General features: G+C 60.5%; 1 protein-coding gene across 1 annotated transcript; it reads right to left on the bottom strand.

Annotated features, from left to right (window-relative positions):
- Positions 1–9,035: 9,035 nt before the first annotated feature.
- IER5 (immediate early response 5) lies at positions 9,036–11,319 on the bottom strand. The gene has a single exon (XM_070056224.2). It carries the CDS (start codon positions 11,185–11,187, stop codon positions 10,708–10,710), a length of 480 nt encoding a protein of 159 aa, XP_069912325.1. The 5' UTR covers positions 11,188–11,319; the 3' UTR covers positions 9,036–10,707.
- Positions 11,320–12,574: the final 1,255 nt, after the last annotated feature.

Raw genomic sequence — 12,574 nt, 5'->3', positions numbered from 1 at the left:
GCCATAAGTGGGAGCCCCTGGGACACCTGCTGTACCCAGTAGGGGTGTGTGTGTGTGTGTGTGTGTGTGTGTGTGTATGTGAGATGTCGGGCGTGGCTCCACCCTGGAGCTTGCCTTCTGTCTTTGTTAGAAAAGGCAAGATAAAAGCTGACTTTGTACAGAAAAAAGATACGATACATTAAAAACCGAGGCTGGGGCCTGGTGCTGAAGACGCCAAGGAGGGCACTGGCATCCGTGCCCTCCGTGGCCAGTGTGGTTCCACCCGGGTTCCTGCTTCCACTTGTAGGCACCCAGCGTCAGGCCCTGATGGAGGCCCAGCCCCCGGCTACTTCCCAGCCTCGCCCTCACTCTAAGCCCATTCCCGCCAACCCTGCACCGGCTCCGCATGTGGTGCTCCCAGAGCCCCCGGCCAGGGTACCCAGACCGGGGAAGGACGCAGGGCCTCTACCCCTCGCAGGTGGGCTGGGAAGCTCCAGGGCCCTGGGTGGGAAGAGTTGTGCAGGGTTGCGCGGTTCCAGCACCCGCATAGGGAAGGGGCCCTCAGGCGCTGTGGGAGGGTCCACTGCCCTGTGTGCGCGTCCTGAGTTGGAGAACGCCCCAGGGAAGTGTGCCGGCACCACGGGCGTGACACGTGCCCCCTGCCTCTCAGGGCCCCTCCTGCAGAATGCGGCGCTCTGCGCTCCCGCTCTTTCCTCCTGCCACCTCCCAGGTCCCGCAGCGGGAAGCCAGGGTCTAGCGAGTGGCAGTGGAGCCCAGGTGCGGGCGTCCTGCAAAGCGCGTGCAGCCTCCACTTCTTGCAGGTGACGCCAGAGCCGGTGCTGTCACCGAGATGAGTGTACACCCGTGTGGAGTCATGACCCACTCAGTGCAGCCACAAATCCTGGAGGCGGGCGGGGGGGGCGCGACCGTGGGGGTGACAGTGCTGAAGCCCAGGCTGGGCATGGTGCTCTCAACAGGGCCAGGCCCTTCTCACCTTCTCCCTACGCCAGGCCCCTGCACACCCAGAAGGGGCCCCTCCCCGGATCCCAGCACTTGTGCCGGATGTCGACTCCAGGCTCCAGACACCAGGAAAACGATCTCGCCTCAACCTCCCAGGCCCTGGCACTTCCTCCCCTAGCTGCAGGCACCCCCCCACCTGCCTTCTGCTCAGCACCTCCCTGGCGGCGATAGGAGCTGGAATCAGCCAGGTTTCTTCTGAAATGATGGAGCAGAGATGGTGAATGACAAAACTCAGAGCCGGGTCGCCCCAGACAAGGTGTAATTCTCACTGCTGCCAGGCTCTGGGCCAGACTACGGAGAGGTGACTGTGACGAAGAGGTGGGGAGGGCCCAGTCCAGGCCAGGAAGACAAACTCGTGACTGCAGGGTTGAGTGAGTGGCCACGCAGGGGTGCGGGGTGGCAGGGTGGGGATCCACGGCCAGGGAGCCCCCAGGCCTGCCGCCTAGCGCGTGTGATGAAGGGAAGCAGGGCTCGGGCCCTCCAGATTCCACTGAGGGGGAGTCACTTAGCTCTCCTTGTGGGTACAGTTTGCATGCTTCTGTTTATCACATCTCTAATCCAAACACCGTCTGGGGGAGAAATAGGGCCCCCACAGGGCGTCTCCCAGGTTCCAGGGCCCCTCTGAGCCTGGGTCGGTGACCTCAGCAATGCCATCTGTCCCCTCCACCTCGCTGGCTTGAACTCTGTGTACTTCCCAGTGGGTTCTAGGAGAGGAGGAGGGGACAGGCAAGGCCACAACTCCCAGAGCAGCCAGGGTCCGGCAGCCTGAGAACCGGGGAGTGGGTGAACGAGCAGTGAGCAGCAGAGCCCAAACTGGGCCTCCCGCCCCTGCTGGGGACGGCCGCCTCCCCCCGGCTCCTGGAGGCCCGTGCACCGCCTGTGCCTTCAGCTGCTGGGCAAGCGTGGCTGATCCCAGCAGCAGCCATTTTCCCAGGGTGACCGTATTGTGAGAAGGGTAGGGCGTCAGAGGGTCCTCTGTCCTCCGTGGGGAGGAGGGGTAACTCAAGTTTGTTTCTCAGAAATCACAGGAAGCCCAGCTGGGCTGCAGGAAGTGTGGGGTCCCACCTGCTGCTCTGAACCGGCCCCGCCCCACCCGCTCTGGAGACCAGGGCAGATCTGCCATGCAAAAGCTTCCACGGAGTTGAGATTAATATCCAGCACTTATCTAAACAGAGTACAACTTGGTCAGGATGGGGAAGTAAGGAATTTTAGGAAAGTTACTAATATGCACACAAGGGGTTGGTGCTGTGGCATCCCCAGTTAAGCTGCTGCCTGTGACGCCAGCATCCCATATGGGGTTCAAGTCCCAGCTGCTCCACTTCCCATCCAGCTCCCTGCTGATGGCCTGAGAAAGCAGCAGACATGACCCAGGTGCTTGGGCCCTGCACCCACACGGGAGACCTGGAAGAAGCTCCAGGCTGCAGGCTGGCCCAGCCCTGGCCGTTGAGGTCGTTTGGGGAGTAAACCAGCAGATGGAAGACTCTCTCTCTCTCCTCCTCCTCCTCCTTCTCTCTCTAACTCTGCCTTTCAAATAAATAAAATTAAAAAAAAAATATGCACATAAATCACAACAAAAGGCGACCACAACAGATGCCTCAGAGGCGCCACCGTGGGGCCACTTCCTGCCCGCTGGCTGGCCGCTGCTTCTCCTTGCCTCCAGTTTTTCTTCTCTCACTCAGTTGTCTGTTTTTTAGCCAGTGATGGATCTTAAAAGCCTTCCTCAGCTCCCCCCCAACACAGCACCCCCAGCCGGGATGATCCCCCTTAGTTATACTCATTCTCCACCAGAGGGAAGCACTTGTCATCCAGCGACCCCTGCTCTCTGGCCCCAGGGCCTTCGCACAGCGGCTTCAGCTACCTGGAATGGTTCCTCCCTTACTGCCCACTTGGCCCACTCCAGCACGGCTTGGGGCTCAGCACGGAAACAGCGCCCTCTTCCCATCACCCTCCCCTAACACCCTTCCCGGGTTAGGCACCCCTCGTAAATATCCCCGCGTCCGGTCTCAAGTGGAGCGATGATGACCAGCTGCTCACCCGCCTCTGGACACGGAACCTGGTGCCCGGCTCAGCAGAGTGCAGAGACAGCAGGAAGTCACAGAGGCTTCTGAGTCAGAGGCTGCTGACATCACTGGAGCCGTATGCGGCTGAGTGTTTTCTTGTCACAGCTGAGGTTGGAGGAAGTGAAGTGTTGGGGCAGAGAACAGACTGAAGGAACGCGTTTACAGTAAAAATGAAGATGGTGACGGTGGGACCTGGAAAACAACAGCGGAAGTGACCACAGTGGAGCGGCACCGCTCCTACAGCACTTGTGCTGGCAGCGCGGGGAGGGGGCCGGGCCAGGCTGTGCTGGCAGCGCGGGGAGGGGGCCGGGCCAGGCTGTGCTGGCAGCGCGGGGAGGGGGCCGGGCCAGGCTGTGCTGGCAGAGGGGGCGGGGGGGAGGGCGGGGCCAGGCCAGGCTGTGCTGGCAGCGCGGGGAGGGGGCCGGGCCAGGCTGTGCTGGCAGAGGGGGCGGGGGGGAGGGCGGGGCCAGGCCAGGCTGTGCTGGCAGCGCGGGGAGGGGGCCGGGCCAGGCTGTGCTGGCAGAGGGGGCGGGGGGGAGGGCGGGGCCAGGCCAGGCCAGGCTAGGCCAGGCTGTGCAGCCCTGGCTCCCGGGCTGGGCCCGCATAGTCAACCAAAAGTCAGAAGGCACCAGATGAAGGCGCCGGTGGCTGCAGGAGAAACAAGATGGAGCTGTCTGTTTTTAGAAACAGCTGCAGCTATTCAGGACAGAAAGCAAAAAAGGCCAGAGGAAGCTTTGGGCTCCAGTCGAGCTGTGTCCTGGGGTGGTCTGGGCATCCCCTTCTCGCAGAACACCGTGAAAAGGCACAGGGGTGGTGTTGCTTTGCACTCTCACAACTTCGGGGTGAGAGGACCCCAACACCACGCAGAGCTGCTCCTCCCCATGTTCCCAACAACTCTCTCCACCTGACAGGGGCACAAGCTAGGGTTAGGGTCCACTCCGTTTTCCTAGTCTCACATTCCTCCTGGTCTGAGTCTGGAGTTACTTTATCTTGTTTCCCTTTAAACCATCACAGCCATCTGTGTCTCCTGCCCACTCTTACTTTCATCTCCTTACCCGACTGCCCAGCTTCTTCCTTGTCCTCGCAGCACCCAGGGCCCCCGTGCTAGACAAGCCCCAACCTGCCGCCAGCCTCAGACTAACCTGGCACAGTACCGAAAGCGGCAGATGTGGCAGGGAGGGAGGGCGGAGAAAATTTCTCACCACGAAACCACCGTCATTCATAACTGGCTTTCCAAATAAGAGGCGGTGTGTGTGCGTGACAGAGAGAGAGCAGTGAGCACACGTGTGCATTTTCTGCGGCAAGGATGCCAAATCCTGTCTTGCTCATAACGCATGCTAAAATGCCAGATTTTTTTTTTTTTTTTTTTACAGGCAGAGTGGACAGTGAGAGAGAGAGAGACAGAGAGAAAGGTCTTCCTTTTGCTGTTGGTTCACCCTCCAATGGCTGCTGTGGCCAGCGTACCGCACCGCACCGCATTGATCCAAAGCCCAGAGCCAGGTGCTTCTCCTGGTCTCCCATGGGGTGCAGGGCCCAAGCACTTGGGCCATCCTCCACTGCACTCCCGGGCCACAGCAGAGAGCTGGGCTGGAAGAGGGGCAACCGGGACAGAATCCGGTGCCCCAACCGGGACTAAAACCCGGTGTGCCGGCGCCGCAGGCGAAGGATTAGCCTAGTGAGCTGCGGCGCCGGCCTAAAATGCCAGATTTTTAAAGTCCTACTGCATCAGGGACCGAAACCTCAGAAACCCTGAGTGGCACCAGGGCTTGGGCAGGAGCCCCTGGCCGTTTGCCTTGCTGGGGCTGAGCTGCCGATCGTGACGAGGTCCTAGTGTTTCTGGTCATGTTTATTTGGCAGGGGAAGGAAACGTGTTTGTAGACACACACGCAGGAGTTCCTGAGTCAGACCCCGCTGCCCCCGCTCCACTGTTCCCGCACCCTGGGCAGCCTGAAGGCCTGCACCTGGGTCCTTTCTTGCTGGCCCTGGTTCTCTTGTTCCTGGAGAGGCTGCAATCACAGCCTCCGTGCCCCTCACTCCCCTCCTATTCTGGTTTTCCCGCCCACCCTCACCAGACCTTGAGGGCGACTGCATTCAGGAGCCATCTCCTTTGCCGCCCACCTCCCTCCCTGGAGAGACTGCCCCTTCTTCCTCCAGGGCTCCCTGTGGCCAAGCCCATTCCCAGCCCCACCCTTCCCTCCAGGGCAGTCTCTGACCCTGACCACGCCCCCTCCTGGGAGCCCAGAGCAGCACAGGAAAGTGACTCAGCCTGCACAGTCCTGTGTGGGAAAGAGGGAGCTGGGCCACAGGTGACCTACACCTGAGGGGTTCACACCTGACACAGGTGACCTACGCCTGAGGGGTTCACACCTGACACAGGTGACCTACACCTGAGGGGTTCACACCTGACACAGGTGACCTATGCCTGAGGGGTTCACACTGACACAGGTGACCTACGCCTGAGGGGTTCACACCTGACACAGGTGACCTACACCTGAGGGGTTCACACCTGACACAGGTGACCTACACCTGAGGGGTTCACACCTGACACAGGTGACCTACGCCTGAGGGGTTCACACCTGACACAGGTGACCTACACCTGAGGGGTTCACACCTGACACAGGTGACCTACGCCTGAGGGGTTCACACCTGACACAGGTGACCTACACCTGAGGGGTTCACACCTGACACAGGTGACCTACGCCTAAAGGGTTCACACCTGATGCAGGTGACCTACACCTGAGGGGTTCACACCTGACACAGGTGACCTACACCTGAGGGGTTCACACCTGACACAGGTGACCTACGCCTGAGGGGTTCACACCTGACGCAGGTGACCTACACCTGAGGGGTTCACACCTGACACAGGTGACCTACGCCTGAGGGGTTCACACCTGATGCTGAGAGCAGTGGACATAAGCCACTTTTCACACTTTACTCTGGGCGAATTACCCACGCATCCTGCTAAACCACAGACAGATTTTTGCACTGCAGACTGAGACTGCCTTTCTAGTGAGCTCAGAGGTCACCTGTGCTGCCCACAGACCACGCTGAGGCACCAGGGGCTGGACAGTGCCCACCTGCCCAACGGCGGTCCCGGGACTGAGACACTCTGGTAGAGATGCAGTTTATATGGAAAAAGTGTGGCTGGGGCCAGGGCTGATTCATTCTACATGGACGGGAACGCGGCAGCAGTCTCATCTCATCCTATAAACGAGGGATAGGGCGCATCACAGCCTGGGAGCTTCCTACGACCAAGTCCCCTGACGCAGTATCACCTAAAACTCGCAGTAAGTACATTTACCAGCAAACACCCCAGGCCTGCTCCCGGCCAGGCCAGTGGACTCACCTGATAAAGATGACCAGCAGCAGTGAGAACCAGCCCTTCCCACACCTTCCAAAGCTGCCAATCAACTTTCTCCCCCACTCGCAACTCCAGCTCCGACCTGAGAGCAGAAACCACCAGCTCTGCCAGGAATGCAGCCCTGGAGGCTTCTCCTTCCTGCAGGGATCCAGAGGTCTGAGGCAAACTCCAGATACAGCCCAGGGAGGACGCTGGCCGATGTCCCCTGGGGTGCAGCCCTGTGAGGACGCTGGCCGATGTCCCCTGGGGTGCAGCCCAGGGAGGACGCTGGCCGATGTCCCCTGGGGTGCAGCCCTGTGAGGACGCTGGCCGATGTCCCCTGGGGTACAGCCCAGGGAGGACACACTGGCCCATGTCCCCTGGGGTGCAGCCCAGGGAGGACGCACTGGCCAATGTCCCCTGGGGTGCAGCCCAGGGAGGACGCTGGCCGATGTCCCCTGGGGTACAGCCCAGGGAGGATGCACTGGCCAATGTCATCTGGGATACAGCTCAGTGAGGACGCTGGCTGATGTCCCCAGGGGTGCAGCCCTGTGAGGACGCTGGCCCGTGTCTCTTGGGAGAAAGCGCGTGCTGTACAGGGACTAAGTTTTTGAAACCCTCAGCCCATGGAGGAGGGAGGTGAGGTGAGAGCAGGACAAGCAGGCGGTGCAGTGGCTAGGGTTGCTCCTAGGACACCTACAGCTCATGCCAGAGAACCGGGGTTTGGGTCCTGGTAAGCACTCCTGCCAGGCAGAGGCAGTGGCTCGAGCGCTTGGGTGCTGCACCGTGTGGGAGACCCAGCCTGACTTCAAGGCTCCTGGCCTCCTCCTGGCCCAGCCCCACTGTCGCAGGCATTGGGGAGTGAATCAGTGAGATCTGTCAAAACTCGGAAGTTCAAAGAACTGGAGGCATTCGCGAATGTGTGGGTCCTTTCACACTTTGCTCTCCCATGCTCATTCTCGACTGCATCTTCAACAGTTGTTTCTGGAAAACTCTGGGGCATGAGTTAGATCACAACTTACAACCTTATGTGAAAGACAGAGAGCTCTTCTAACTGCTGGGCTGGGCCAGGCTGGAGCCAGGAGCCTGGACTCCACCCAGGCCTCCCACGCAGCGGGCAGGGGCCTTGTACTTGGGCCATCACCTGCTGCCTCCCAGGAAGCCGGAGCCAGGAACGGAGATGCAGGCGTCCTGAGTGGCATCTAAACCACTGCACCGAACTCCTGCCTTCACAGCGACTCAGCACCAACCGTGCCGCTGCCGCTACCGCTTTCCTCCCAAGGCTTTCTACTGTAGAACTCTAAATCTGCTTGGCGGCTCACAGGCTGGGCGGCCAACTGCTCCCGCGGCGGGCCAGGCCCCCGGGTGGCCTCACTCCCACCTCGCAGCAACGGTGTCTCAGTCATGGGAAGGCTGGCTCAGCATTGCCCTGGTTCTCATTTTCAAGAACTGCTGTGATAAAAGGCAGGCTAGGGAATAAAAATATTCATGGACAAGAGCAAAATATTTAGGGCAAGAGATCAGAAATTCTTTGGTTATTCAGTGAACTGAAATTTTTGAAGTAGAAAAAAAAGTCCATCAAGCCCCACGCCAACTGCATCACACAGGCTCCAGCTCGGGCTGCCCAGGCTGCCAGGCTGAGGTTTGCAAGCTCTGGATGCCAGTGATGAGACGGAGCTGCCACTCACATCGTCCGCATACTTCTACATCTTTATCCCACCAAGCCTCTCGACCCATTCCCTCCCAGTGCTCGCTCCCACATCCAGCCTGGGGGAACGGGAGCAGGGTTACTGAGTGCCATACAGCACAGCTGGGCGACTTGGGGGGCAGGTCAGGCTTCCCGCTTAGTATCCCCCCACCCAAGTACAACTGACAGTCTCTGAAAAGGGCCAGGTTTAGCCTGACACGTCTGAACGGCACTGTGCTGACACATCACTTACTCCCGATAGATGGACTTTTCTCGAGGTACTTTTCAAAAAGAACTTCAGAGAGCTGGTTTTTTGATGTGGCTGTCAGAGCCTTTTTCCCGTAGCAGAACTAAGGCTAATTTGATCACACGACCAGGTCCTGCTCTCCCACGGTGGTCAAGACAGGGTTGGTGCCAAAACCTGGAGTCCCAGCACTGACTTAGCTGTGTGAAAACCATATCTCGGCGGTGGGAAGGCTTTCGTCCAGGACCCCATCGAGTATGGCTTACCAAGCACTCAGGCCGAAAATGACTGAGCCAGTCTCCCTCACTCCCCACAGGAACTACCTGCATTCCACAGCACTCTGCTCCCTCCAGAGTTGTTCACTCCGCTTACTCCCCCGACAAAGGTTGTCAACCACAACCCGAAGGCTTCAGGGTAGCACACCTGGCCACAAACTGTGCCTCTTGGCTCTCGGTGCCCTGAAGAAAAACAACCCAGCATTCACAGACTGAACTTCAAAACATCCTCCTTCCTTCTTTCTCACAACTACACACAATGCACAACCACATGGCAGCGCTTGGCACAGAAGCTAAGACACCACTCGGGAGTGTGTGGGTCCGTCCCAGTTCTGCTCCCAGCTCCAGCTTCCTGCAACGCACACCCGGGGGCAGCAGTGAGGGCTCAGGTACCTGGGTTCCTGGAACCGACACGGGAGACCGTGGACTGCGTTCCAGGCTCCCGGCTTCAGCCTGGCCCAGCCCCAGCTGTCACAGCATTTGGGGAGTGAACCAGTGGGTGGGAGATCTTTCAAGTATTTTTTCATGTGAGTGGCCACTGAGTGCTTACTACGCATGAAACACTTTTGAAGAGTGTCCGCACATTAATTCTCACAGCCACGAGGTAGGTACAATCATCTGAGTTTCACACTTGAAAAGTGCGGAGGCACAGAGATGAACTTGTCCAAGGTTCCTGGCTCAGGGCAGAGTTAAGATGACAAAACAACACAACACAAACACCCAAGTACTCTGTCTAACCATCGCACCACCTACAGCAGAAGAGAGCGGTGTTTTCTGACCCCTGCGAGGCGTCCTCCCTGTCACCGATGTCCACTTACACTTCCATCAAGCAGACTCATGGTCGAGGGTTCATCTCAGTGCAGACCCAAGAATCAGCAGGAACTCTGGTCTCGCTGAAAGCATCTCCCCTGCCCTCAGCAAACGCTAGCTGTATCAGGATACTGTTCAAGAGGGGAAATGCCTGCACAATCAGTGCTGGGACACCTCCAGGTTAAGCAGTCAGCACTCGCAATGGCCCCTGGTGGCCAAAACAGTTTCAGTAGCTAATTTCTGAAGGAAAAAGCAGTCAGTTTAACAAGACCCTCCCTGGAGATGGAGGACTACGTAACACAGAAACTTCACTATGCGCAAGGAACCACTTGGATTTGCAGAAATACCAAAGCTCTCAGGGCTGGGGTTCAGCTAAGGCCAGGGTACCCTCACAGCTCCTTCTGCCCAATGCCCACAGCCTGCGGTTTTGTCTACTTCCTGCTCAGTTTACTCCAAGCTGCTACGCCAGTGCCACCGTTAGGGGACTGGCGACACCATTCCCTCATCAGCTTGCTTCTGAAATACTGCGTCTCTTTCAACCACTGAACATTTTCCTTTAGACAGCTTTGAACAATGATTGTAGTCAAACCTAGAGGTGCCTTGGCTGTCACCACGCCCGGAACAATGATGTCACCACTTGGGGACAAAGTCTGGAATTTCTGCTTCCCGACATGCACCTGCCTAGCTTCTCTGGTTGACCGAGGAAGTCCCCTTGCACCAACGTGTTTTCTACAATTTCACAGCAGACGGGATTTCCCTCCTGACATTCACCGGGCCTGGACGGCTCAGGTCGGATCCAGACAGGCTCCTAAAGCAAGCTATTACCGAGACCAGTTTTCTTTTTTTTTCCTTTTCAGTAACAACAGAAGATGCACAAAGACAAAAGCACCGCTAAGAAAACTTTTTTGGTATGTGTATGACAGCTACACTAGTCCGCATTAATCAGACACCGTAAGCCTGGCCTTACATCGCACAGGGTCCGCAGAGGGGCTGCGGGCCAGGGCATCAGCGCCTCTCGCCGCGCCTCCCCCGCAACAGACCAGGCAGTGACGCTGTTCCAAAATATTTAATACGCGTGGGACACGCAAGTACGTCTTCATACAAAACCCGACACGACCACGGAGAACACGCCGCACAAACCCCGCCTGGCTCCCGACCTTTATACAACAAAGGCCGGAGGCCCGCAGGGCGCTCCCGCGCCGGCTTGGGTGCGCTCCGCCGCGGAATGCGGGCGTCCATCGGGCCTCCTCCGGCGAGCTGCGGGGCAGTGGACCCGCGCCCGCGGCCGGGCCCTAGAGGGCCACGACGGCCGCGCTCCGGGGCCGCAGGTCCCTCAGCGCGCGCGGCTCCGCCGCCTCCGCCGCCTCATCCCGCACCAGTCCCGAGAAGCCGGAGCCGAAGACGCTGACGAGCTGGGCCACGCCGTCGGTGTCCGCGTCCTCGTCGTCCGCGCCCGCGCGCCGCGGCTTCTTGAGCGGCGCCGGGCGCTCCGCGGGGCCGCCGCCCGCGCCCGCCGCCACGCGCTTCAGGGGCCCGCCGTCGGCGCGGGGCGCGCGGGGCGCGGCGGGGCGCGCGGGCGGCCCCACCCCGGCCCCGGCCCCAGCCCCGGCCCCGGCCCCCGGCCCGCCCAGGTACACCTGGCGGGCGCTGCGCAGCACCAGCGACACCAGCAGGTTCTTGTGCAGCCGCCCGCCGCCGCGCTGCGCCCGCGCGCTGGACATCTTGCCCAGAGAGATGCTGACGATGCGGTGGGCTTCCCGCTGGAACTCCATGCCGCCGGTGCCCGGCAGCGCGGATCCGGAGACACTCCGCCGCTCCCGCCGCCTGCCCAGCCACAGCCGCTGCCCGCGTCCAGCACCGCTGCCCGCGTCCGGCCTCGGCGGCGCCGCCGCCGCCCCGCCTTATATGGGCCCCGGCCGCCAATCACAGATGGCGCCAACCGTCGGGCCGGCCGCGCGGCCAATGGGAGCCCGAGCAGGGCGCCGGGTGCGTTCGAACGCGAACCCCGCGGAGCTGGCCCTTTAAAGGGAGCAAGGCGGGGTGTGCGAAAGGCTGAGCTGCACCGGCTGGCGCGGGCAGGGCCAGCTCAGCGGAGGGGCCCGGCTTGCGCTGCCTGCTGCCCGCTGCCCGCTGCCCGCGGCTGCACCCCCGACCGAGCCTGCAGGCGCACAGGTGCCCAGCGTCCGTCCGAGCACGGGGCCGACCCTTGAAGTCGCCGGCCGGCCTCACCGGGGACACAGGGCTTCTCCTCTGCAGACCGCAGCTGGCACCCGGCCCCTGTACTCCACCACAGACCCAGCGGCACCCTTGGGAGAACCTAGCGCACTCGACAACTACACGTAAGGAGGCACAGGGGGCCCATGATGGTGTCATAGTTTAATTTAGAGTCAAGATGAATAGCAGTGGGGATGTTCCGGGATTTAGTGCACTGACCGTCACCCCGGGCTGTCCAGCACCGTGACCGAGGCCGAGCGCAGTCAGCACCCCCGGGGCCCTCTCCTTCCCTGCAGCTCTGCGCCCCGCGCCTCTGCTGTGTTATGTGGGAGGTGATGGCAGCCACACATTCCGGAACCGGCGCAGCGCTTGGCTTGGTCGGCGCCAGGGTTTTACCAGGCGCTGTGCTTGGCTGAGATCCCGGACTTGCTCTGGCCAGCTCACAGTCGGGGGCCTTGGCCTACAGCTTGTGGAGTGGGGCCAGGCATGCTGCTGAAACCCGGGGCCCCCTCCAGGAACTTAGAGAACTTCGCGGCACCACCACCCTGTAGCCCAGAGCCTAGGCTGAGACGAGCTTCCAGGGCTGGAATCCCAGCCCGCCTCGTACTTTCCCCGTGACCTGTGCAAAGCCCTCCCCTCTGCCTCACAGGGATAATGACAGCGCTGCCCTCAGTGTTTGTAAGAACACAGGCAAAGCTCACATCACACCGGCACCTGTGTGTGCGTTCCTTATCAGAATTCCTCACCCTACAGCGGCCGTGGTGGGAAGGCAGGCACACAGGTACGAGGAGGTCTGACCTAAGAAGCTGTGTGCCGGGGAGTTAGGTGGCAGGAGCCACAGCCCGGCGTGGGGAGTGTTGCACTTGGCAGCTGTGCTGGGCAGCTGCCTGGAGCCGGTGGAGAGGGAGACAGGCTGGGCTGCGGGCGGCAGGCACTCAGTGAGTG

This window comes from Oryctolagus cuniculus, chromosome 13 (assembly GCF_051225735.1).
Source record: "Oryctolagus cuniculus isolate XC-2025 breed Fujian yellow rabbit chromosome 13, ASM5122573v1, whole genome shotgun sequence".
Lineage (NCBI taxonomy): Eukaryota > Metazoa > Chordata > Mammalia > Lagomorpha > Leporidae > Oryctolagus > Oryctolagus cuniculus.
Note: the sequence above shows the minus strand (reverse complement) of the source record. Positions and strands in the feature narration are given on the sequence as shown.